Below are 26,658 nucleotides of genomic sequence, written 5' to 3'. Positions count from 1 at the left end.
AAAGCATGAACTAAAAAGTATTTAATATTCTAAGAACATTTATACAATCATACAACCTTCCCTAAGGTTTCTGAAAATTTCATTGCCTTCTCCTGAGGTTTTAGAAATTTTATTTACCACCCTCCTCCCCTCGTATTAGTCATTTGGGACCCAAAACTTTCATCACTAATAGCCAAATGATTGTATTGCCGTTATAATTTAGGATATTTTACATACATATATGAAGGAGAAGAGTTAAGTGTTTGCTAACTACATTAACCATAATTTGGATTGTAGAAGCTTAATTAATTTGCCATCTAAAAATAGAGTCAATACTAGGTGTGCCTTTTTTAATTTTATGCACTTGACAAATAAAAGAAATTAGACGTAATGCACTTGATAAATTAAGGGATTTAGACATGAGAAACAGTCAAAAACTAAATTAACCTTAATTTGAAATGTCAAAAAATAAAATCTAATTTGGCATCTAAAAAGGGGTCCAATACTAGGCATCCTTTTTTCCAATTTATGTACTTGACAAATAAAAGGAATAAAATATATAGAAATTTTAGTTGGGCTAATTTTTTCTATAATTGTGGTAATAACAAGAATCTTAAGGTATAAAAAAAAATTGTTGAATTTTGAAAGTTGTTGTTTTTTGTTATAAATGATGGAAATTTTTTGTTGACCAAGTGTAATAATGGCCCCATAAGTGAATTAACAAGTTAGATCAAATAATCTAACTAGTATAATATTTGAGGGGCACTTTTGGCATAAACAAATCTTCTCACACCTAAAATTATTTTTTCATTCTTGCTTTTTCTAAATTGGGTTGAATTGTTACAAGAAAATTGGTTTCAAATGAGATTAGTGAAATTTTAGAAACTCAGAAGAGAGTAATGAAACTGTCAGAAACCTCAGGAGAGGTTTCTGAAATTATCCCTTGAAATATTGATAGCTATGAGTATGTGATTTTTTAGCGGTGAAAAGCTGAGTAACCGGGCTCTTTCATTTAGGAGATGTTGGATGCGTCAAAAGGCTTGAATGGCTGAGAATTAAGTACATTCTCCTGTTAAAATGTGAAAAAGTTTAAGTGTGGGGGAGTTTGAAGAAAAGAAAGAGAAAAATAAAAGAAAAAGGGAATAAAATGTGGATTGTAATAATAGCCTGTGGATCCATGCGATTATAGATTTTGTTTAATAGTTGGGCCATTTTGCGAGGAAATGCTTGTTAAATATTTTATATTCCTAATTAGGATAACCAGAGTTAAAGGGATTGATGGTATTAAGATCTAAGTGAAGAAGTGTCTCTTGATTTTCACAATTAGCACTTGACACTTCTTAGAATGGTTGCTTTAATAATGATAAGTCTTGAATATAGCCATTGTTTGCATTTAATGGATTTTGTTTGTACTTGAGGACAAGCACAGACTAAGTGGGGGGGGGGAGTTTTATAGGGTGCATTTTGTATTACATTTATATGTATAAGTTGTTAGTTAACTATGTTGTTTGAGACTTATCTTGAGTGAAAACTAAGTTTTGTTCTTATATTACTCTAATAGGTTAAAAGCTCAATTGGAGAGAAAACGAACTAAAAATGTGGCGTGAAGAAGCAATGGAAAAGGAAAATGTCAAGAGAAAGAGGTTCGGCAGGGACGACATATTTCAGTATTTTGGCGATAACTTGAGCTGCCCAAATCGAAATGATATGATTCTTAAGTCAATTTGAAACAAAGAGAATGCTCTACAAATCTTATACATTAAAGTTTGGTTCTCATGTTTGCATGGTCAAAAATCCAAATTAATGAAGTATTGTTGCACTGCAATGCTCTTACAACTAGGTCTTAGTATTTTGGACATATCTCAGTGTCCATACCCTCAAAGATTCTTGCAGCGTTGGAAAACTTATGAGCTACAACATTTATGTTTTGAACAAAAACTGATTCGGCCTCATTGATGGTGTGTTTGGGCTCCAAAAGTGATATACGCGTGGATCCGTACCGATATGTGGACAGATCCATGATCGGGGCCGGACATCACAAATGACTTCGCACCAGACATCTTCAAATTCTTTTATGTTTTGAGCTTGGGCTAATGACCGGTGCCGAACATTGGGCCGGTCTTCATCAAAAAAATGTATGAAAACCGTGATTTTTCAAGTTCATGAATAAAGCCTATTCCTACCCTGTTTAGAATATATCTTCAAAAAACTATAAATAGGGGTTCTTTAGGTCATTTTTAGGGGTAGAAAACATAAGTCTAGGTTAGTTTTAACATCTTTTTATTGTTTATTCTTGAGAGATCAAAATCAAATGGAGACGAATCAAGGAGCGCACAATGAGAAGATTGGAGCAAATAACTGAGAAGTTTTCTTACTCTTTATCTTATCCTTGTAGAAACTCTTTGAATTTGTGGTTTTAATTTCCAAATCATATTGGATAAATTTGTTTCTAGGGTTATGATTTTTATGAAGGAATTTGATTAATTTCTCTAGTTAATTTCTTGCCTTTTGCCTTGATTTATCTATTTTGATTTAATTACATATTTGTGATTGGGCACCATAGGCATGCTCATAGAGTTTGTATTGAATTAAGAAGGAATATATAACCATGAACTAGATAGATAAATATACTTAACCTAATCACGAGAGTAGATTAGGATTTACATGATACACTTATATTACCTAAGTTCTTAAAGGGTTTAATTGAATACTTGCGATCTCGAGAGAGACATAGGATTTAATTAGGCACACTTTAGATGTATCAAGAGGTAATCTAAAATATAATTGTGTGTTGCGTTCATGGTTTAGTGAGAAATTAACTAGATAATTGATTTAAATTCTGGATTAAAATCTGAAACCCTAGACTCACATCTATTGTTTTCTCACCACTACTCTATTTGAATTGATTATTCTTTTATTGCTTAGTTAGAAAATACAACTTCTTGAATTTAAAATTTATTATTTTATTATTTGAGAATAATCAAAGTAGAAAATTAACTTATCCCTGTGGGTTCGACCCCTAGGATACTCCAGGTGATTTTATTACTACGATCAACCCTGTGTGTTTGTAGAAATTCATCGATCAATTTTTGGCACCGTTGACAAATAAAAGGAATAAAATATATAGAAACTTTAGTTGGGCTAATTTTTTCTATAATTGTAGTGATAACAAGAATCTTAAGGTATGAAAAACAATTTTTTTGTTAAATTTTGAAAGTTGTAGTTGTTTGTTATAAATGATGAAAATTTTTTGTTGACCATGCGTATTAATAGCCCCATAAGTGAATTAACAATTTAGATCAAATAATCTAACTGATATAATAGTTGAGGGGCACTTTTGGCATAAACAAATCGTCTCACACCTAAAATTATTTTTTCATTCTTGCTTTTTTTTTTAATTGGGCTAAATTGTTACAAGAAATTTGGTTTTGAACGAGATTAGTGAAATTTTTAAAAATTCAGGAGAGAGCAATGAAATTGTCATAAACCTCGAGAGGTTTCTGAAATTATCCCCCGAAATATTGGATCTTAAAATGTACAAGATAATAGCATTTAGTGGTGAACAGCCGAATAGTACCAACCGGTAGTTGTATTCATGAGTCTAAAAGCTCTCAAATTAAAAGGTAAGGAAAAGTTTATCAATGCAAACGTAATGCCAAATCTACAAATAAGGAGTCCTGATACATTGCAATCATTAGTATAAACAGTCATAAAATGAGTATACATAATACATAAGCTTGAAAAAAATAAAAGCATTTGCATTGAAATTTAGCATGGAACAAACAAGTTCAATATTTGGCAAAACACTATAAGGAAGACAACTAATTATAAGTAAGATTTTTACAAATCAACGTACTATACACACTTAAGACACGAACAAAAAAAGCAAGTTTAGTTTAGAAAAACCACTGTACACTAACATATCAAATTCACAAGTGGTTAATAGTATACTTGGTGTATTGGAAGCCTTCAAGTAACCATTTTTTCTTTTTGCCTTTAGGAGTTGAGAAAGAATTATGTCACAATTGGAGGTGTCAAAATAGGTGACTTGGGCGGGTTTGGGTTGGATAAAATGGGTAATGGGTATAAGTAAGTCAACCCATTTATACCCATTTAATTATATGGGTATAAATGGGTAAGTCAAAAAATGAATTGGGTAACCCAATTACCCATTTATAACCCATTTATTTTAACTTTTTGTAAACTCATTTAAATTCATTTTTGCAAACTAAGTTATCAATTTATACCGCTCTTTGTACCCATCATTTGTTTTAAATATTTACTTATAATGCTCAATAAGTCTAATTACCCAAACTTTTTCCATTTATACTCTATGTAGCAAAATTACATATTATTTAATAATTGAATAAGAAGAATATAAAATTTTGAACTAAGTACTATAAAAGTTAATATAAAAATTTAATCCAAAAATTTTGAATCCCTAACATTTTTTTCATATATAAATTTAAATTTTCATTTTAGATAGATAAGAAAAGAGGGTAAAACTTATCATAAATTGGTAATGCATGAGCAAGTTAACAAACTAAGATAAAATAAAATAATAAGATAAAACCAACAAATAATAATAATAATAATAATGAAACAAAAGTAGTTAATGTGGCGGCCCCACTTCTCCCTAAGGCGAACCAAAGGGTTGGCGGGTCGCCTGCCTAGCTCTCGCTAGGACTCACGCACTCTAGTAACTAATTTCACCAAATATAAATCGAAAATAAACCTTACTTCTCGAGCAAGTCACGTACTTAAATAATTCATACAATTCAACTTATACAGCCCAAAACACAATTCCAAGTACCAACGAAAACGTCGAGCTTAGTATACTTAAATTCAACTTAATTTACAATTTAAAGTTCCTAATCCAGGGCACAGAAGCACCACAGGATTCACATTTTCCCAAAAACACAAAAATCATCCAAAAGATACTAACGTTTCCAAAAGTACAATTACAAAAGTGGGCATTCAAAATATAACATTTCTGTTCTAGTTCTCCAAGACTTCATGCATTTCAGAACCTGTCAAGGAAAATAATTTGGAAGGGATGAGCCAATAGCTCAGTGGTGCCTCGAAACATGCAATTCACATAAGGCAATTTAACAAGTACAAATAGACAAGTAAGCACTTAACAATTTAAGAAAGCGAAATAACATGACAAGAAAAGGATACGGGGCTCTCAGGAGCCAAAGTCCACGCACTTGATCAGAAAATTTATAGTAGTTGACACTCCGTCAACTTTCACTACCTAAACTCCATGTAGACATTTTCCCTAATCTACACATCTCCTAGCAACGTCTTCCCCCTTATTTTCGGGCCCGACTCCAACACAAATATTGCAAGCACTTTTACCAAGACGGCAGAGAGGTACCTCCCACTCTAATAGAGCGTGGTACGTGCATCCGTTTGGTTTATTTAGTCGACGAGACCACGCTCCAATCGACATTGCAACACTTGTACTTGTGGCATTTCACGCAATCACATAGCATATAACATTTCATGATATCTCTAGCAAGTACTTTTAACAAGTAGTTCAACTAGCAGTTAAACACGATTCATGCAAGAGACACTCACCTCAAGTGAAGTGTCTAGAATTCCAAACTTTGATCGAGATTGTGCTCTTCACCAACTCCTAAAATCATACAAATAATTCACATAAATTTCCACTTTTGAGTTGGCGAATTTAACTCGAGTCAACTAGCATTTAATTTCACTCAAAAATCCCAAACTAGTATTAATCGTTTTCTCAAAGTGAAATCCACAAATCGAGTGAAATTAAATTTTGAGGTTTCTTTAAAACCCAAAAACTTGCTAAATTCGTCAAATATTCCAACATCCAAGTTCTAGAATCATATAAGCCATTTAACACCAATTTGGTGTCACAAGTTGAGAAAAATCACATTTAAACCATTTAGAGGAATTTTCCCCTCAAATTTTTCCCAAACATATCTTGGGAAATTCCTTTAAGAGGCAATCATATAAACCAAGTAAAACTAGTCGTTAGAATTTCTATAAAATAGAAACTCCTTAAGTTTGCCAAATTCCACGACCAACTTAGTCCAATGATTTTCATGAAGGCAAAAACTTGAGTTTTTAGGAAAATTTCCAGATTTGACAAATTCCTCAAAATAGGGCATTTGGTCTAATAAAATTCAAGGTTATCAACTCAAAGTGGACCTAGTAACAACGGTTAATGCTAGAAAACATTTTCGGGACAACTTTGGTCCACATTTACCCACAATGAAATCCAAACATCAAACCATTTCTAATTTCAAACAAAAATTCTGTTTTGGTATCTTCTTGAAGAATAAGATTTTGGTCCACTTTTTGGACGTAACCTCTACTAGATTTTTGTCCCAAATTGAGCTATACAAACCCCTTAATTAATACACAAATCATTTGAGCTCAAGTTATCGTGAAAACAGTTCACAATTATCATTCAAAGCTGGAAAAATTTCAGGTGCATTCGGTAGCAAGTAGCCCATTTCCCCTTCAATTTATCCAAAATTTTTCAACTACCCAAAAGCTACATTTTCACCCAAACAATACTACCCATATAGGTTAACATGTATACAGCCCAAGTAGTTCAAAAATTTGTCAAAATTGACCCCCAAAATTCGACTAAAATCTGGAAAATTTCCAGAATTTTTTGGACAGCATATACCTTCCTTTTCCTTCAATTCCTCAACATCATTTCAACTATGAAAGTGGTGCATTTTCCCTCAAATGACCATAGACATTCAGCTTAACATTTACACAATCCATGAAGCTCAATTTCTTGTCAAGAATCAGATCAAAAACTCGAACACAAACTGGGAAAATTTGGACAGTTTGGTTCAACAGCAGAGCAGTTTTCGTATTTTGGTCACATCTCATTCAATTCAACTTAGATTTGAGCATGGTTGGTAGCGTTGGAAACTACACTCATAGGGATACAATTTTTCAGAAGAAATCGTTTTAAAATTCTACTCATAACTAGCTCGAAATCTGGCAACAAAACGCAGCTCATATCCTGGCTTCCAGTGAACAAGTGGAGCAGGACAGGTGACTTTAAAAGACTGCCACGGTTCACTCAGGTGAAACCAGGACGTGAATTTTACACCGTTGGAAAGCTGGAAGAGTCTAGTTTCTAATGGCGCTAACGGCACTCAATTTTGATGTCGGGGGGGCAGAGTTATGATCGAAACAAAATGGCTACCTGAGCCATACGGGAAAAATTTCCAGATTTTGCTGGTTTTGGAATTCATCACCTTTGGTCAACCAAACCTCAATATCTTTCAATGAAACTTTACACACAACTCCAACAACACATAAACATCAAATAAAAGCCGTTAAAACCTCAGAATTTCGCATGAAAAAGGTCGGTCTTGGCAGGGGCAGAATCGGAACTTTTTGCTTCAAGAGCTCAATGAAGTTTCTAGCAATAATGCACCTTTAATCTACTTCCTTAAGCACTAATTCAACAATAAAACCATCATCAAACATCATCACAGCCATCAACTCAAAGTGGGAGTTCATAGAGCCCACATTTAACAATTTCCAACAATAATAAGCTACCCATAAGCATAATCAAGCTCTTAAGTGTGAGTTGGCCTTCATTGAACAAGAATTGAAGAGTGGATCATGGTTACCTTACTTGTGTGCTAAAAGGTCAGATTTTGGTGTCCCAAAAGCCCCAAGAAAATCCGTGAATGTGCAGCTCCTTCTTTGTCCAAGTGATTGTCCAAGTTGTCTTGAGCTTGTGTGGTGAATTTGGTGTGAATTGGAGCAAGAAAATGGTGGAGGAAAAATTGTGAAATTTGGAGTGTGAGAGAGAGTGGAGACCGGCGGTTATGGTGAGGGGAAAGGGAGGGAAAAATCTGAAATGGAGAGCTTCCTTGAGAAGCTTGAGTGTGGTACAACTTTTGTGCTCCCAAGTCAACCGTGAATAGTGTATCGCGCGCGCGTTTCGCGCCCGTTTCCTCTGAGGTTTGTTTTAACTGTGCACTAAACCTCTAATGCACATATATTCATGTAATTATCATTCACTCTTAATGACCTCAAAATAAGGTTCTAAAGTCCTTCAAATAAATCGCGCGCGTAAAACGCGTATTTCCCACTTATGCGCGATAAGGTGAAACTTTTGAGAAATTCTTATAACGATGGCATTTCTAACTAATACATGGATAGTTAGGTATAAAAATACCTATTTTAAGACTAGGGTATAAATCTCCCATTATTCGGGCTCATGAACTCTCAAGTCAGTTACTATTCCTGAGTCTACGGGCAGTATTCATACTTAACAACTTTCAAGACTTGAATTGCGAACTAATTGCCTTAAAATTACTCATGAGCTATAATGCTGTAGGATTGGGTCCAATAGGGCTAGAAAATAATATTCGAAATAATTGAACAATTAACTAATTAAATAACCTCAGAATGGAAATTTAAAAGAAATAAATTGCGAGTCCTCACATTCCTCATATAACATTTCTCCAACTTAATTATACCTTTTTATAGCCTCTACATATACTAGATTTCAACTTAGGACTAATTCGCGCGTCGGTGCGCGAAAATTCAACTTAGGGCTTTGCCGAATGCGAACCGTCAATTAAATCTTAAAAATTCAAATAAATTGAAATGTAACATTTGAATGATTGAAAACAATATTATTTAAATATAAATACATATTATTGGATAATTTTAATATTTTCAATAATATTTTGATTTAATTTTCCAGAGGATAATGAAATTTTTGTGGTCCTCACAGTTAACATCATGACAAAATAAAAAATCTAAAAAATAAAATGGGTGGGGGAAGAGAAGAGACTTGGGGAAAGAGAATTCTAAATGAGTTAATTGGATTTGATGGGTTACCCAATAATACCCATTTATTAAATGGGTATTATGGGTAACCTATTTATACCCATATACAAAAATTTAAGATACCCATGCCTATCTATTCATGGGCGGGTATGGGTAAATTTAGTTAAGTGGGTTGGTTTGCCACCTATTTGATTTGGATAATTAGACCACGAAATAAAAAGGGCCATTGATGAATCATGGATAATATGGCAAAACAATCATACAATGATTGAATAAGTAGTTTAGCTCATTATTTATTTGCAAACGTATAGTCGTTAAATTTCAATACTAAGTTCAAGAAAGAGCAGTGGCCTTACAAATATTTTGGGGTGTCACAAACAAGGAAACAAAAGGATATTGATATTTTTTAGAAAAAAAAAGAGTGAAATTAAAGTTGGGAAATGCTAAGAAGTCAAGGAGAAGATGCATAGTAGTTTGGGTTGGGCCTTTAGGAAGCTTTTAACATGAACATGCCTGCCGGGTCAACTTCAATGAATCATAAGTATCTAGCTATTTGTCTTATTTTCAATTGCTGCAGTTTTTTTAAGTCAGGAAAAGATATAAACTTGCTGAATTTTTCAATGTTTATAAAATTCATTTCATTTTTATTTGTTGGAACTTTGTAAACTAGATGAATATGCTTTTTCAATTGTTGCTATAGTTCCAATGAAAGCAACAAGCTAGACAGCATGTTGAATAAGATGCAAAACTGCAACAATTAGAAGAAAATTCAAATGGTAAAACTATAACTTTTGGATTCAAGAGTATAGTAAAACTCATGAAATAAGAGGATAGTACCCTTATCATTATTTGTTATGATTTTCCCTTTTGTACTCTAATTATGAAGTAAAGAGCATAGTAAAACTCATGAAATAAGAGAATAGTACCCTTATCATTATTTGTTATGATTTTCCCTTTTGTACTCTAATTATGAAGTAATGACCAAAGTTATAGTTTTACCATTTAAATTTTCTTCTAATTGTTGCAGTTTTGCATCTTATTCAACATGCTGTCTAGCTTTTTGCTTTCATTGGAACTATAGCAACAATTGAAAAAGCATGTTCATCTAGTTTACAAAGTTCCAACAAATAAAAATGAAATGAATTTTATAAACATTGAAAAATTCAGCAAGTTTATATCTTTTCCTGACTTAAAAAAACTGCAGCAATTAAAAATAAGAGAAACAGATACTTATGAAAAAGCTTATGTATCCCACAAACCAGCTAATTTTTGGCAGTTCATCAATCTCATCTTGTTGTTTTTTTTTTTGGAACCCTTTTTTTATTTGATGAATGTCTTTTCTATTTGTTACTATAGTCCAACTGAAAACTATTGCTGAATAGCAATTGCGATGACAACTGGAAGACACAAAATTTAAATGTTGAAGCTCAAATTTTGGGATTCGAGGAAGGACAAAAGTTTAAAGACAGAAAGATTATTAGGATTCATAATCAAAATCAATATGACATTTTCATTTTTGTATGGTTCCTGTTATGAAAGCTAGGATCACTTGACTTGTTGATTTAAAAAAAAAAAAAAAAAAGAGAAGACAAAGAATGAGCACTAAAATTGATCAAAAACCAAATTTCCTTTTTTTTATGGGATGCATAAAATTTTTTTTTATAAATGACTATAGTTTATATTATTTTCGTTTCTTTTACATTTTTTTAAAAGTGAAGAAAAGATATATCGGTTGCAATCTTGATAAATGCAACTAATTGGAACTTTCCTTAATAGATAACATTAATAGGATGACATTCTACAATTAAGATTTAGAAATATAGCCATGTTTGATAACCCAATTCAGTACTTAAATTTAATGGATTCAACTATTAATATATTCAGACTATTTGATAGCTAAAAATTAAATATCTAAATTAATCAAGTGGCACTGAATTTCCTAAACAAAACTTCTAAAATTAAGTGATAAATTATTCACTTATCACTGAATATGATATGCACTCAAATATATTAGATTTAATACTTAATAATTCAATAATTTAATGGGTTCAAATTTCAAATTTCAGACTTCAATTTTATCAAACGCACCAATTCCAACATTTTATTGGAGCGAAAGAGTGTAATAGAGCGGAGTCTAGTACCATTGCAATCATTAGAATAAATAGTCATAAAATTAGTGTACATTATAATATGGGATAATTTCAGAAACCTCCCCTGAGGTTTTTGACAGTCTCACTCGCTTCCCCTGTGATTTCAAAAATATCACAAACCTCCCCTGAGGTTTAGGATTTTGTAACAAAATCAGCCCATGATGTCAAAAGTGAACATAAAAAAGTGTATTCAGGAAAGAGAGGAAATTTTGTTTCCATAAATGCCCCTGAGGTAAGTGTACAAGTTATATTAGTGAAATAATGAAAACTAATAAAAACCAAAAATAAATTAGAAAAAAGGGATAATTTCAGATACAATATGTTATTCATCAATAATATTATATCAAAAGCTTTTACTAGATGGTTATTTGTTCCAATTGCATATTAAATCAACCATTAGTGCTTATGAGAGTGCATTAAATATTTAGTAGAGAGGTACTTTATTTCAATAAGTAGCATGTATATAAATACTTAGTGAATGTACAATTTGGTTGAAATAATGTACACCGTGTTATCGACTAAGTACTATACATAGAAATTGTTGAACATGTAGTTATTTGTTCACATGCATATTGCAATTAGTCATCGCAGCAATATGCATAGTGCAATGGTATGTATACATTTGGAATGGTTATTAGTGCTTTGGCCCACTTTTGCATCTCCTTACAAGCTGCAGCGGGTATGTAATTTTATCTATATGACTAATACTAATTTGCCTATAAACACCTTACACGGGGTGATCTATAAGGTACAATCAGTTTACAAATATATACATTATGTTAGATGTTAGTTACTTAAGTGTGTATATCTATAAAAGGTAGTGTAATGGTACACATAAATTTAGAATGGTTAGGTGTTAAAAAAATGTACATCATATTAGGTGTTAGTTATTTGATTATATATACATGTAAAAGGGAGATTAGATATAGCGTAGAAAAAAGTAATTACGTGAGTTAGAATGTATTTGTCCTGATAATCACGAAATATTAGCTGACTTGTGAGGGTATTTAAGTCTTTTTGGCCATGATGATATAAGAAATGGAACCTAAATTCTGACAGGGGAGGTTTGTGATATTTTTGAAACCACAAGGGAAAAGAGTGAGACTGTCAGAAACCTCATGGGAGGTATCTGAAATTATCCCTTATAATTTTTACATAAGCTTTAAAACACTGACCCGTAATCTGATACCTAGACTCCTTTTTCCCTAAGTACGTAAGACTTCTTCTCTTCCCTTAAAACTCACCGGAAACCTGAGTATCCCGACCAGATCTGACCTTAGAATCGCCGGACAGAAACCTTAAAATAGGATCTTTTAGATCTGTTATTTATCTTTTCTTTCTGTAAGCGTAGATCTGTTATTTAGTCAGCAGCCAGATTTGTATTAATTTATTTAGCTTAGTTATTTGTTGGAGTTTTTGTTTTCTGGTGTATACTATACTGGAATAAATCATGGCAGATTGGTCACAGCTTTTGCCATAATTGTTGACTCAAATAAGCAAGTGTGTAGATCTTTTAGAAGACTTTCTTGCGTTCCGCGGTGTTTGCAACTCGTGGAGGGCGGCGGCTAGCGAGGACCTCCCTGGATTATGCTTGCAGAAAATAAAGATGGTGACGATAGAGAATTTTATAGCCTTGCAAAGGGTAGGATTTGCAGGAGGTTGTTCCTCCCCGAGGCTAAGGGGAAAAAATGCATGGAATCCAGAGGATGGTGTAATGAAATGCAGGAGTTGGACTAAAGTAGAAGATACATGTTAGGAAGAAGGAAGGGAGAAGGTGTGGAATCCAGTAACGGAAGGCGTGATCAAGAGGAAGCACTTCAACAAAGGCGCATAAGCTAAACCACGTCTTTGCTGGGTTTTATCTGTTTTAACAGAAAGCCAAGAAGCGCGGCAACTTGCAGCAACTTGCAGCTGCAATTGGGACACGTGTTTGATCCTTATTAGGTGCTGTTAGAAGTCTGTTAGAAGCTAATAACTATATAAGCAGGCCTGTCTGCTTAATCGAGCTCAGCTTTTGAATCATTTTCTGTCCAGATTAGTTGTAAAAGCGTGAGAAACAATCCTCATAATTTCCCTCCCAAATTTTCCTTTAGATCTTACACCTTCTTAGCTAAATTCATTACCTCTATTCTTGTAATTTGTTTCAGATTCATTAATGAAATTGAGCTCAATTCAATTACTGTTCCATTGATCAACTGCTGAACCTTGCAGTCAAGTTTGCTTTCTTTTACATTTTCTGCCCTTTGGCTTCTGTACCATAACAGTGGTATCAGAGCTAACTACGAGCCATTGGGAAAATGACTAAAAACCAAGACGAAATGAGAAAGGAGATAACTGAACTAGGAAGTGTGGTTAGAACTTTTGCTAACAGAAGTGATGGACTGGAGCAAGCTGTGAGGATCATGGAGCACAGACAGGAGGGCACTGAGAAGGCTCTCAAAAACTTGGATCAAAAGTATGAAGGCATGATGAGCATGATGGCACAAATGTTAGCCAAACTGAACGACAAAGGAAAAGATGTAGAGGGCAGCAGCTCAGAGTTAGAATCAGGACATCAGGAAGGGGGCAGGAGAAAGGAGATGTAGAAAGGAGTTCTGGATAGATCTGAACTCAGGGAAGGCAGAGCATTCACCAGGCTACCCAAGACAGATCTGCCACCATTCGCAGGTGAGAACCCAAGGGAGTGGATCAGGAAGGCCAACAAATATTTCAAGATCAATGGAGTAAAGGAGGAAATGAAATCTGAGGTTGAAGAACTCTATTTCAGGGATAAGACAGATATATGGTTTCATGGTGTGTTCAATGGCAGGGAGATTATTCCATGGGGAGAGCTATGCAATGCACTATGTGAAAGATTTGGAGACGGTTCCCCTAAGGAGGCTATAGAGGAATTCAACAAATTGATGCAGACAGGCTCAGTAGCTGACTACTTGGAGAAATTTGAAATGCTTAAAGCCTTGGTAATGCCTTCCCTTCCTCATCAGTAAGATTGTTTTTACAAAACATGCTTCCTAAGTGGATTAAAAGAAGAAATAGTAACTATGGTGAAATTAGCCAAACCCAAAACACTGGCAGATGTTGTAGAGGCTGCCAAACTGCAGGAGAGAAACCTGAGAGCCTTGCAGAAGATCCACAAAGCCCCTCCTTACAGCCCCAACTACCAGAAACCTTTGCTTAAATCCCCAAACCACTCCAAATTTCCTGACAGAACCCCAAGCTACCCCAAATTACCTGATAAACAGATCCCCAAAACCTACAATAACCACTCTAATACTCAGAACCAATTCAAAAGACTCACCCCAACAGAGCTCAACCATAGGAGGGAGAAGGGACTTTGCTTCAAATGTGCTGAGCCATATACTATTGGACATGTCTGTAAACAATCCCATTTAAACTTGTTAGTTATGGAGGAGGAGGAGATACCAGCTACTGAGGAAGAAGGGGAGAAGAAGGGTGAGACTGATGTATTCTGTGACTATATTGAGGGAGAATTAGAAAATGAGCATATAGAAGTTTCTATCCATGCTTTGGCAGGGGGAAGTGAGCACAAAACCATCAGGATAAAGGGGATGATTAAAGGGAAGACCATTATTGCCCTGGTTGACAGTGGCAGTACACATTGTTTCATGGATGAACAAGTGGCTAGGAGCTTGAAGTTGGAAACCAAAGGGGAGGCTCTGTCAGTTAGAGTGGCCAATGGAGAAAGGCTGCAGTCTAGGAGCATCACCAAGCCTGTGACACGGAAGATGCAGGGATATGAGTTCCAACATCATTTCAATACTCTAAGGTTGGGGGGGTGCGATATGATACTAGGAGTTGATTGGTTAGCTAGGTACAGTCTAATGGAGTTTGACTTCAGAGGACTAAGTATGAGGTTCAAAAAGGGTAAGCAGCAAGTTGAACTAAAGGGGGAGGGCAATGCAGTACAGTTGAAGCTAATAAAGGGAAGTAGATTATACAAGTGGTCCAGGAAACAAGCATATGGGATTCTGGCACAAGTGAGTGCAGTAGAAGATAAAAAGCCAGACACTAAGCCAACATCACCAGAAATGGAGGAGTTACTGCAGAGATTTAAGGATGTATTTCAAGAGCCTCAAGGACTACCTCCTGAGAGGAGCCAGGATCACTGCATCACTCTCAAAGAGGGGGCAAAGCCATTCCAAATGAGGCCCTATAGGTGTCCTTACATCCAGAAGTCTGAGATTGAGAAACTAGTGCAGGAGATGCTTCAAACTAGGATCATTCAGCTGAGTAGCAGCCCTTTTGCTTCACCAGTACTTCTGGTCAAGAAGAAAGATGGCTCATGAAGATTTTGTGTGGATTACAGGCAACTGAACGACCTCACAGTCAAGAATAAGTTCCCTATGCCCTTTATTGATGAGCTACTAGATGAACTGCATGGATCCAAGTACTACTCTAAAATTGACCTCAGAGCAGGGTACTTCCAAATAAGAGTACGTGAAGAAGACATTCCCAAAACAGCCTTCAGGACACATCAAGGGTTATATGAATTTAAGGTCATGCCATTTGGGCTGACCAATGCACCCGCAACCTTCCAGGGCCTGATGAATCAGGTATTTCAGAAACAACTAAGGAAGCATGTATTGGTATTTTTTGATGATATACTTATCTACAGCCCTACTCTAGAAGAACATATCAATTATGTTACTGAGGTCCTGGAGATTCTGAGACAACACCAACTCTATGCAAAAGAGAGTAAGTGCTCTTTTATCCAGAAGCAAGTAGAATATCTAGGCCACATCATTTCAGCAGAAGGAATAAGAGCTGATCCCAAGAAAATTGACAGCATGATGCAGTGGCCAAGACTAGGAAACACCAGGCAGCTGAAGGGATTTCTTGGTCTAACTGGTTACTACAGGAAGTTTGTCAAGGGATATGGTGCTATTGCAAAGCCCTTAACTACCTTCCTCAAGAAAGATGGCTACAACTGGAGAGGGGAGGCTGAAGATGCTTTTCAGAAGTTAAAGTTAGCTATGTGTAGTACCCCTGTACTAGCTCTTCCAGACTTCACCCAGCCCTTTGTGATAGAGACAGATGCTTGCTATGGAGGGATAGGGGCTGTTCTGATACAGAATAGGAGGCCATTGGCTTTCCTCAGTCAAAGCTTGGGACAGAAGAATTTGGGAATGTCAATTTATGAAAAGGAACTGCTGGCTTTAGTGACTGCAGTCACTAAGTGGAGGCATTACTTGGAGGGGCACCATTTTATCATCAACACTGACCACCAAAGTTTGAAATATCTGCTGGAACAGAGGATCAACACCCCCCTCCAACAGAAGTGGCTGACTAAGCTGATGGGACTGAGTTATGAGATATGCTACAAAAAGGGGAAGGAAAATATAGTAGCTGATGCACTCTCCAGAAAGGGAAAGGAGGGAGCTGAGTGTGCAGCAACTACAACAGTTATACCAGAATGGATGAAAGAGGTGATGGAAAGCTACATTGGTGATACCTCTCAAGATCTCATCAGGGGAATCTTAGCATCCCCAGAGCAGGATTCAGCCTACAGCTATCAGAATGGAATTCTAAGATATAAGGGAAGAGTTGTAGTAGGACAGGGGGGAGAAATAAGGAGGAAACTCATTTCTGCCCTTCATGACTCCCAGTTAGGGGGACATTCAGGCATACAAGCCAGCTGGATAAGAGCCAAATAGCTATTCTATTGGCCAGGCATGTTCAAGGAGATCAAGGCAACAATATTACAGTATGATACTTGCAGAAAATGTAAGGATGAACGTGTGGCTTATCCAGGTCTGCTCCAACCCCTCCCAATCCCACAGCACTCTTGGAGTCATGTCACCATGGACTTCATAGAGGGGCTACCCAAATCAGAAGGGAAGGACACTATCCTGGTTGTAGTGGACATGTTCACTAAGTATGCTCACTTCATGAGCTCATCTCACCCTTTTGATGCCCCCAAAATAGCTAGAATTTTCCTGGATCATGTTAGTAAGCTACATGGCATTCCACAAAGTATGATCTCAGATAGGGATAAGGTCTTTATCAGCCAATTCTGGACTGAGCTATTCACACTATTGGGGGCAGGATTAAGCCTAAGTACAGCTTACCACCCCCAAACAGATGGTCAAACAGAAAGGGTAAACCAAGTATTAGAAATGTATCTCAGGTGTATGACTCACCTGGAACCAAAGAGGTGGAACTCCTGGTTATCCTTGGCAGAATGGTGGTATAATACCACCTTCCACACTGCTGTACAGATGAGCCCTTTTGAGGCTTTGTATGGGACCAAGCCTCCCCAACTAGCACTTGGACCCTATATGCAAACTAAGGTGGCAACAGTGGAGGATTACATAAGAGACAGGAAGAAAATGGACGAACTATTGCAACACAACCTAAAAGCTGCCCAGGAGAGAATGAAGAAATATGCTGATGAACATAGGAGTGAGAGGGAATTCCAGGTTGGAGATTGGGTATATTTGAGGTTGCAACCTTATAGACAGTCATCTGTGATGATCCGAAACAACACCAAATTATCTGCAAAGTACTTTGGGCCCTACTGTATAGAAGAAAGGATTGAAAAGGTGGCCTACAGGCTCAGGCTACCTACTACATCAAGGATCCACCCTGTGTTTCATGTGTCTTTGCTACAGAAGAAGCTAGGGGACCTGACCACACCTATCCTGCAACTACCAGACACTGATGAAAGGGGGCAAATTAGAGTAGAACCTGTGGCACTATTAAGCAGGAGGGTGATCAAGAGGAAGAATGCAGCTGTGACTCAATGGCTTATCCAGTGGTGGGGTACTGAACCTGCAGAAGCAACTTGGGAAGATGTTGAGCAGATAAGGGAGAAGTTTCCCCAATTCCGACCTTGAGGACAAAGGTCTTATGAGGGGGAGGTATTGTAATGAAATGCAGGAGTTGGACTAAAGCAGAAGATACGTGCCAGGAAGAAAGAAGGGAGAAGGCGTGGAATCCAGTAACGGAAGGCGTGATCAAGAGGAAGCACTTCAGCAAAGGCACGTAAGCTAAACCACGACTTTGCTGGGTTTCATCTGTTCTAACAAAAAGCCAAGAAGCGCGGCAACTTGCAGCAACTTGCAGCTGCAATTGGGACACGTGTTTGATCCTTATTAGGTGCTGTTAGAAGTCTGTTAGAAGCTAATAACTATATAAGCAGGCCTGTCTGCTTAATCGAGCTCAGCTTTTGAATCATTTTTTGTCCAGATTAGTTGTAATAGCGTGAGAAACAATCCTCATAATTTCCCTCCCAAATTTTCCTTCAAATCTTACACCTTCTTAGCTAAATTCGTTACCTCTATTCTTGTAATTTGTTTCAGATTCATTAATGAAATTGAGCTCAATTCAATTACTGTTCCATTGATCAACTGCTGAACCTTGCAGTCAAGTTTGCTTTCTTTTACATTTTTTGCCCTTTGGCTTCTATACCATAACAGATGGTTCATTGCCCTTGGGGTTTCAGGAGAGATGAATTTGCTGCATCCTTTCTCCAGGGCCCAAATTGAGCTCCCCCACATCACCACTTTCCCCAGGTATGAACAGTGCCAGCCGATAGATCCTTTGATTTTCATAGAAAGGGCGATATTATCTGCGAGTCCATCCGAGACCTCAGACTATGTTGTCATGGCGGTTCACAGCAGAGGACGATATCTTGGGTGTTAGAGACCCAGAGACGTGTCTTGGACAGGAATAGAATCTAGACGGGGTGCATTCAGCGACGTGAATTACCACAATGGTAAATTCTACGCGATCGGTTTCGGAGGTCATGTTTGGGTTTGGGATGTTTCAGCGCCTGATCATCATCCCATCGTCGCAAAAAATCCCTTTAACATAGATCCCAATTCAAGGATGGAACATCCATTAGCAGGTGTAGATTATATCTACTGGCAGAATCATCCCCATCCGCAGCAGGTGATGTTCAATTATTTATAGTTGCTCGAGACGGGATCTATGTCAGGGACGACGGGGAATATGGGGCCAAGAAACTTCGTGTACTCCAATTGGATTTAACCAACGGCTGAGGGGAAGAGATTTCAAGCCTAGGAGATAGGTCAATCTTCGTTGGGCATAATGCTGCATTCTCAGTTGATGCCACTACTAGCTTTCCTGGGGTCATTAGGCCTAATTGTATTTATTTTACCAATGATTGCATAGATGCCTACAGAGAAGCCTACGATGATACCGGGATTGGGGGTGGCAGGGACATGGGCATCTACGACCTTGGAGATAGTAAATTTGAGTGTTTTGGTGGCGTTCAGTCTTTTAGTCACATAGGTCCGCCAGTTTGGGTCTTTCCGTCATTGTAATGTATTTAGGTTTTAGGCTTTTGCCTTCTACTGCTCGCATTTGTGCGCTATACTAATGCATTGGGCAAGTTTTAGTTGATTGGAGGAGTCATTTGGAGTTTCTAGACATAGTATTATTTGAAATAATTACGGTTAACACTTGTTATTATTATTTAAATATAATATTATTTGAAATAATTATTATAACACTTACTATTATTATTTTGGTACTTGTTGTAGGTCGAGGTCGAGCGCAAAAGGTATTGTTTTTCTTTGTTTAGATTTGGTATCTCATTTCACTTCTTCAAGTAATAATTGTGATGATAATTGTGATATGTTATTAAAAAAAAACATAAGCTTTAAAAAAGGAAACATTTGCATTGAAATTTTGCATGGAAACAAGTAGGTTATACAAAGAATTTTAGTACCAAGGGTGCATTTAATAAAATTGAAGTCTAAAAATTAAAATTTGAAATCCGAAATTTGAATTCATTAAATTATTAAATTGTTAAATATTAAATCACCTTCCAAGCCATTCATGCCTACTTTCAAACGGAAGAATAGGAGGACCATTCTAATACGTGGAACACCAAACAAGCTGCAAACAGCAAGGGATATGAAGGAGAACGCACCAAATTCCAAATAAAAAAAAGTTGGTACTTGGACAACAGTGAGACCAGCAGCAAAGAGGCCAGCCCTTAAGGATCTTCTGCATAAATAGAAGGGGTCTCTGTTCTTCTGTGCCGATACAGCAAGTGATCCCAGTGAATGGATGCATATCTCATGCAAGTAGTTCCTGGATTTGCATGTGAATGATGTAATATGCGCTTTTTTCTTGTTTTCCTGAGTTAAAATGGTCTTGTTTTGTAAATCAGACTTTGCAATGGTGGGAAAAGAACAGAACAAGTTTTCTTAGTTGTTTATTGAGAAAAAAAAATTAAAAGTTCACGGTGGCGTCCCTCCCCCGTGCACGAGGTTTGCCAAAAAAAAGTATTATATCACATTCAGTGACAAGTAAATAACTTGTCATTATTTTTTGGAACAAGTTTTGCCTAGAAAATTTAGTGCCACTTAATTAATTCGGATGTTCAATTTTTTGTTATCAAACGCGTCTGAACATGTTAAGATCTGAATTCATTAAATTTAAATGTTGAGTTAGGTTATCAAATAGGGTCTAAGTAAGATAACCAATTACAAGTAACACTTTTACCAAGCAATGTAATATACACACTTAAAATAACAACAACAAAAAAGAATTTAAAAAAACTACTGTAGATTGAGGGAAAATCAAACAAATAGTCCCTCACATATTAGTTTTGTACTTTTTACGTGTCTTACATATGAAATAATGATTTTGCATCTCTCACATATTGACTTTGTACCTCTTATCTCTCTCACATATAAAATGAAGATTTTTGGACCCTAACAAATAAAAATGCACATTTTTAGTCTCTCGACTCATTTCTATTCATATTCTTACGAAAAAGAAAAAATCATGTGTATTTCATGTCTCACAAATATTAGAGAGAAAATAAAAAATCACAAAGATAAAGGGGAAAATGTCCCTTACATTTCTTTCTTCTTCGTCATACTTTCCAAGCCAAAGATGTGACAATAGACATGGTTGCCTCTGGCCGTTGTGTTGGCAGTGTTGCCATGGATCGCCTCCACTTTCAATCACAAATTTCGCTGAAATTCAACTCCCCACTCAAAATTTCATGTAGAAACTGATTTTGATATTAATTTTTTGCAAAAAAAAAAAGGAAAAATTTGGATAAAAAATAGAAAAATACACTAGCGGGTAGAATTTGCCACAACTAATATCAAAGAAAAAAAAGCATTAGTTTTTTTTTTCTGTTAGCTGTATGAATTTAGAAAAAAGCACGACACTAATATCAAAATCAAATTCTACCTGCTAGTGTTTTGTCCATTTTTTTATCCATATTCGTTTACTTTTAGATCAAAAACTAACATAAAATAGATTTTACGCAAAAAACTAAGTGAGAAACTAATTTTTGGTAAAATGTTGTGATAGAAAGTTGTGGCGATTGATAGTAACACTGCTAGTATGATAGTTGGAGGCAACCAAGGCTACTGCCACATTCTTGGTCGGGAAAATATGACGATGAAAAAAGAAATATGAGAGATGTTGTTCTATTTATTCCTACAATCTTCCTATTTGGCCCTTGAAGTTTGTGAGGCATGAGTTACTCATGATTTTTCATCTTGGCAAGAATATGAGTAAAAATGAGTTGAGGGGTTAAAAATTTTTCTTTTGTGAGGAATGAGAAGTTACAAAACCAATATGTGAGGAACAATTTGTTTGATTTTTTGCAGATTAATAAATCAAACTCACAAGTCAAATGGTGAATAGTTTACTTGGTGCATGGGAAGCCTTCAAATAACCTTTTTTTCTTTTCTATTTTTTTGAGTTGAGGAAGCATTATGCCACACTTGAATAATTAGCCTATGAGATAAAAAGGGCAATTGAAGAATCATGGATAAAATGGCAAAAGAATCATACAATGATGGAGTCAGTATATTAGCTCGTTATTTATTTTAAACTGTATATTGGGTCATTTCAATGCCAAGCTAAAGACGTAGCAGTGGCCTTACAAGTACTTTGAGGAACCACAAGGAACGAGACAAAAGGACATTAAAATAAAAAATAAATAAACAAAAAGAGTGAATTCAAAGCTGGGAAAATGTTAAGATGTTGAGGAGAAGATGCACGGTGGTTTGGGTTGTGCCTTTAGGAAGCTTTTAGGAAGGGAGACATAAACATAGGCTTATAAGGTCAATTTGAATGTGTCTAAGCCCACTAGTAAGTTCTTCTTTTTGGTCGCTACTTCACGATTAGAGCGCAAGAGGGGAAATGGTAATAAATAATGTCAATGGTATTGTCTTCCTGTTTCACAAGTAACTTCCTTCATGTTTCATTTGTCATCAGCTTTCTTATTCTTAAATCTGTAAAGAGATTTGATTAAAGTTACATAGGATTTTGGATGAATCTATAGTCAACTGGATAACGTTGGTGGGGTTCAATGCTTTATTGATCATCCTTGTTCCATCAATTACGATACCCTATCCAAATAATTTGTCTATGGTACGGGACTAATGTATTTGATAGAAATTGTTATATAGGTCATATAAAAATTAACCTTCCACATCATAATAAAACATATTTGTATTACGTGACCACCATAACCAGAACAAGTAATTACTCCGCTTACCAAACAAGTAACCTAATTAAGTAGTATTTTCCACTTTATAGAGATTAATTTTTTTTTCTTTTGAGGAATCAAATTCCATCGTAGATGCTAGACACGTTCAGGAGCCTAAAGAAATCATCCCGCTAGCTTTTTGCATATGAAATCATCTCCTAAGTTTTTGCAAATTGTTTGATAATCAGTCAACGACTCGAAAAACGTGCAAGATTGAGGAAACATGAAAACCTCACTACCATGATCAAATCGAAGGTTAAAATTTCTGACAAAAAAGAAAAAAGATGCAGGGGAGGTATCTGGGGTTTGTGGGTGTTAGTTAACATCTAGTAGCAGCTTCCCTACTAACTTTCCCGTAGTCCCACATCACTTTAAGGGGGTTTGGGGTTTGGGTAGATAAGTCCCCAAGTTGGCCTCAGGAGTTACCATCGTGGCTTTTGAGGTTAATTTGGGATTAGGTTTAACTACTGATTCTTAAAATTTCTGACAAAAAAAAAAGATCAAATTGAATGTAGTTACTAGTCACTAGTACATTAATTGGGCCCATTCCACAGAGCAGAAATCATATGCATTTCCTGAGGATGGCTTTCTTCTAAGAAACAATCCCAGGCCAAAATTTGGCTATTTGAACTTTGTTGAGACACAGCAAAATTTTAAAAGTTTGCAGCAGGTTAAACAGATGGACAGTGCATCTACATATGTTAATATCTACATTGTTCAGTTCAGTTTCTAAACATGTAATTTTAGTATCTAACTTGTTTCGCTAAGAATTTTTAATGCACCGAAATTGCATGTCTTGCATCACAATAAAAGATTTTTCAGAAGGTGTGTATAATCCTTTCTTTCTTTCTAAAACTCTGCTCATTGAAAGTGAGGGACAAAGTTAGTAGTTAGTCAGATTAGCCTAAAAACACAAGAAAAAAGGGTGCCTCTGTCAGATGCATCCGCCATGAATGACTGCGTTAAATGAGTTTGAGTTTTGTAATTTTAACCACACAAGAACATATGTATTGTTGGAATAGTTTGTAAAATGAAATAGAAACATGGCTTGTTGGAACAAAGAAATTCAGAACCTTTGGGCAAAACTAGACACAAAATCCGTGAGTGGATCCTTGAGGTTGAGGATCCCTCTGTGGATCCAGATCTGGCTATGGATCTAGGCTTGGTGAGCTGAATTCTAGCAACGGATTGAGTCCAAGGAGCTCTCTATTCTGTGGTCACAATGTGCAAAACAAATTTGGTTCCAAGCAAGAGTGATCCGTCCGAGACGCTGAGGCTCTTTTAGCATAGTGGATCCACGACCAGATCCGCAATTGTGATGGTGGATCCATCCGCCAAAAAGTTTCTGAAATGGTTTCGACACTTTCAATCCAACAACAGGTTAAGTGCTGCTTCTTGATGTCCACGAATGTCCATAAAAAGTGTGAAATAGCGGTTGAATAGCATGTGACCGTTTGTAATTTTCACTATAAAAAAAAATGACAAATCTCTAACAAATCAAACTACTAGAACTTTTGATCTTTTCTCTGTAAGAGGAAATTGTGATCACATGAAGGAAATTAAACCAAATTATTTTAGTATTTTAGTTCCCTAATTCTTTTTGGTATCTTATTTGTTTAGTTTCCATATTAGATTAGGAAATCTCAAATCAGTTTCCAAATAAGTTTTGGTTCACAATTATATTTGTTTTAGAGTCTATAAATACTACCACTCTAGTAGATTATTAATTGAAGTGGATAGTTGATTTGAATCTAAAGATTAGACATGAAAGAAAATCTTATAATTGAGATTTGTGAATTATTGTGAGCGAAAGGGTACGACTTAGTATTTATTACTATTAAATTTTGAGTAAAATAAATTATTGAATATTTATTCTTCTCCTCTTTTCACATAATTTTATATATGTAAAAATTGCTTCCGCTCTTTGCGCGGGATTTTTCGTGCCAACACCACCAGAAACCATTTAACCATATTGACTCACAAGTCACAACTGATTGCATGCATCGACCCAGAGCCTAAAGGTGAAAGTTCATATGCACTTCCAGCATCTTTTTCAATCCCACCAAGAGTGCATTATTGAACTGGTCCAGAGTGAATTATTGCTTTAGACTTTAGGGCATAGACACAGTTTTTAAATTTAAAAGGGATAATTTCAGAAACCTCTCCTGAAGTTTCTGACAGTCTCACTCACCTCCCCTGCACTTTGCAAAATATCAGATACCTCCCCTGAACTTATAGTTGGAGTAACAAGATCAGCCCATGTCAGAAAAATGAGTATTAAAAAAATATTTTGAGGAGTGAGATGATATTTGTGTTCCACATATGCCCTTTTTGCTTATCCACAACTTGAGCTAAAGCAAAAGCCAAAAAAAAGAAATAATAAGTTGAACCAGATAGAGATAAATGCAGATGGCTTCTTCAAGCAATGTTACAATTTTATTTATATTTTTTTGTTCTAGCTATTAGACATTTATTTAGCTAATATGATCATTCAATTAATTGAAACATACTTCTCGTGATATAAAAAAAAATGTATAGTTTTATAATTTGAGTGATTAAAAGTATGAATTTTTATTAGTTAAGTCATAAAAAAATATTATTTGAGTGATTAAAAGTATAAATTTTTACTAGTTAAGTCACAAAATTTTTTTCACTATTTGGTTAATTGAGTGAATGGCAATTGCAGTTAAATAAATAGGGTAACGATCAAATAACCAATTTCTCAATAGTTTAATAACTCTTTTTGCGATTTTCTCTGTGGAAAATGAAATGAAGTATTCATTTCATTTAGTGCTAGATACTTTAGTTGTGATTTTTTTAAAAAAAAAATTAATTCACACTATAATTAGTCGAATTTATTCAACAAGCTTCGTTTGAACACCAGAACTTAGGTAGATTCGATTTTCAAAAAATTCAATAACCCAAATTGTGTCGCATCCCTTTATGAGATGATGTAATATACAATTTACATCATTGAATTTTTGAAAACCAAATTTACTCAAATATAAGTAATGAGTTACACTAGATAATTGTCTTACAAAAAAAAAACATGAAATACATACTTTAGATAAAGGTAACACTAGTGCTAAACTCTTCATTGTTGATTGTGCTACGAATAAAAAGTATAAAGTGGAATAGAAGATATATCATAAGTTATATCAAAAGTTATATCTCTTTTACTCATTTAACTAATTATGTCAAAATAGCTTCAAAATATATCATAAGTTATGAAGGTATATCTGTCAATTCATCATCAATGATATCACAAATAGGGCCCAATAATCTGACAAGGGAGGTATCTGATATTTTGCAAAGTTCAAGGGAGATGAGTGAGACTGTCAGAAACCTCTATCCCAATTTAAAATGCATCTAACAAAATGCGTCTAGCTGTCTGCCATGGATGACTATGGTTGTAAGTTTCTTTTCAATCCCATCCAAAGTGAATTATTGAAATGGCTCACTAAGTTCATTATTGGGTTTATTTGGATAGGAAAATTATCCTAAATAATATTTTGTTTGCATCATGTACACATTTTTCAATTCATATTTTTATATTTTCAACCATCTTTTTATCTCACATACTTCACATCACAAAAGTACTACAGTAATTATTTCAAATAATATTTCAAATAATACACTATCCAAAGCTTCACAATTCTTGAGCGCATGGATTCAGTCAAGCTTTTATGCGTTTCAGACTCTGCTTAGTTGTTTTCTTCGTGCAAGTCTGTCTACTCGTGAAGAAGAAAGTAGAAAAAGTTAGCAAATAACAAATGAGTGTAAATGCAAACTGTAATTTTTCAATGCCAGCCCAATTAGTAAATGCAAGCTGTTGTTTTTCAGAGTTAGATGCTGAGAAATTGAACTCTAGCTTCCCTTTTTTTTATTTTTCTTTTTCCTTTTCTCGATGGAATTGAATTCCACCTTAGATGTTTACTGTCAAAAAAAAAAAAAAATTTCCACCTTCGATGGTCAATTCACAATTCACACATTGATCCTTTGTAGACATTCAAGAACATTGAAAGTCATCCTATATTGGCTTTTGTTTAAGAAACCGTCCTACTAGCTTTTGCCCGAATATTTGGCATCTGATTTTTTACTCAGCAGTAAGATGATTTTAATCTTCTAAAAAAAAGTAATATTTGGGAATTAATTGGTACATATTATTTATTATCTCTGTCATCTGGATTTTCTAGCTTTAGG

General features: G+C 35.4%; 2 protein-coding genes and 1 long non-coding RNA gene across 3 annotated transcripts; 2 read left to right on the top strand and 1 right to left on the bottom strand.

The window, feature by feature from the left end:
• Nucleotides 1-4,789: 4,789 nt before the first annotated feature.
• On the bottom strand, nucleotides 4,790-7,794 carry LOC113736569 (uncharacterized). The gene is made up of 3 exons (XR_003459765.2): nucleotides 7,620-7,794; nucleotides 5,563-5,620; nucleotides 4,790-5,009 (listed from the first exon to the last, which is right to left on the bottom strand). It is a non-coding gene; the product is annotated as an uncharacterized lncRNA (long non-coding RNA).
• A 6,190-nt stretch (nucleotides 7,795-13,984) lies between these two features.
• LOC140038491 (uncharacterized) lies at nucleotides 13,985-15,250 on the top strand. Its single transcript, XM_072083865.1, has one exon. The coding sequence runs from the start codon at nucleotides 13,985-13,987 to the stop codon at nucleotides 15,248-15,250; it is 1,266 nt and encodes a 421-aa protein (XP_071939966.1).
• Nucleotides 15,251-17,832: 2,582 nt separating this feature from the next.
• On the top strand, nucleotides 17,833-19,252 carry LOC140038490 (uncharacterized). Its single transcript, XM_072083864.1, has 4 exons — nucleotides 17,833-17,948; nucleotides 18,383-18,603; nucleotides 18,736-18,857; nucleotides 18,977-19,252. Exons 1-4 carry the CDS (start codon nucleotides 17,833-17,835, stop codon nucleotides 19,250-19,252), a joined length of 735 nt encoding a protein of 244 aa, XP_071939965.1.
• The last annotated feature ends 7,406 nt before the right edge of the window (nucleotides 19,253-26,658 follow it).

Source organism: Coffea arabica, chromosome 3e (genome assembly GCF_036785885.1).
Source record: "Coffea arabica cultivar ET-39 chromosome 3e, Coffea Arabica ET-39 HiFi, whole genome shotgun sequence".
NCBI lineage: Eukaryota > Viridiplantae > Streptophyta > Magnoliopsida > Gentianales > Rubiaceae > Coffea > Coffea arabica.
The sequence above is the reverse complement of the archived record's forward strand: the minus strand, read 5'-3'. Positions and strand labels throughout refer to the sequence as shown.

Coding starts and splice junctions, on each gene's coding strand:
- LOC140038491 (XM_072083865.1), top strand. CDS start 13,985: ATGGTGAAATTAGCCAAACCCAAAACACTGGCAGATGTTGTAGAGGCT.
- LOC140038490 (XM_072083864.1), top strand. CDS start 17,833: ATGAAATGCAGGAGTTGGACTAAAGCAGAAGATACGTGCCAGGAAGAA. Junction 17,949..18,382: donor AAGCACTTCAGCAAAGGCAC/GTAAGCTAAACC, acceptor ATACCATAACAG/ATGGTTCATTGCCCTTGGGG. Junction 18,604..18,735: donor CAGAGGACGATATCTTGGGT/GTTAGAGACCCA, acceptor GGGATGTTTCAG/CGCCTGATCATCATCCCATC.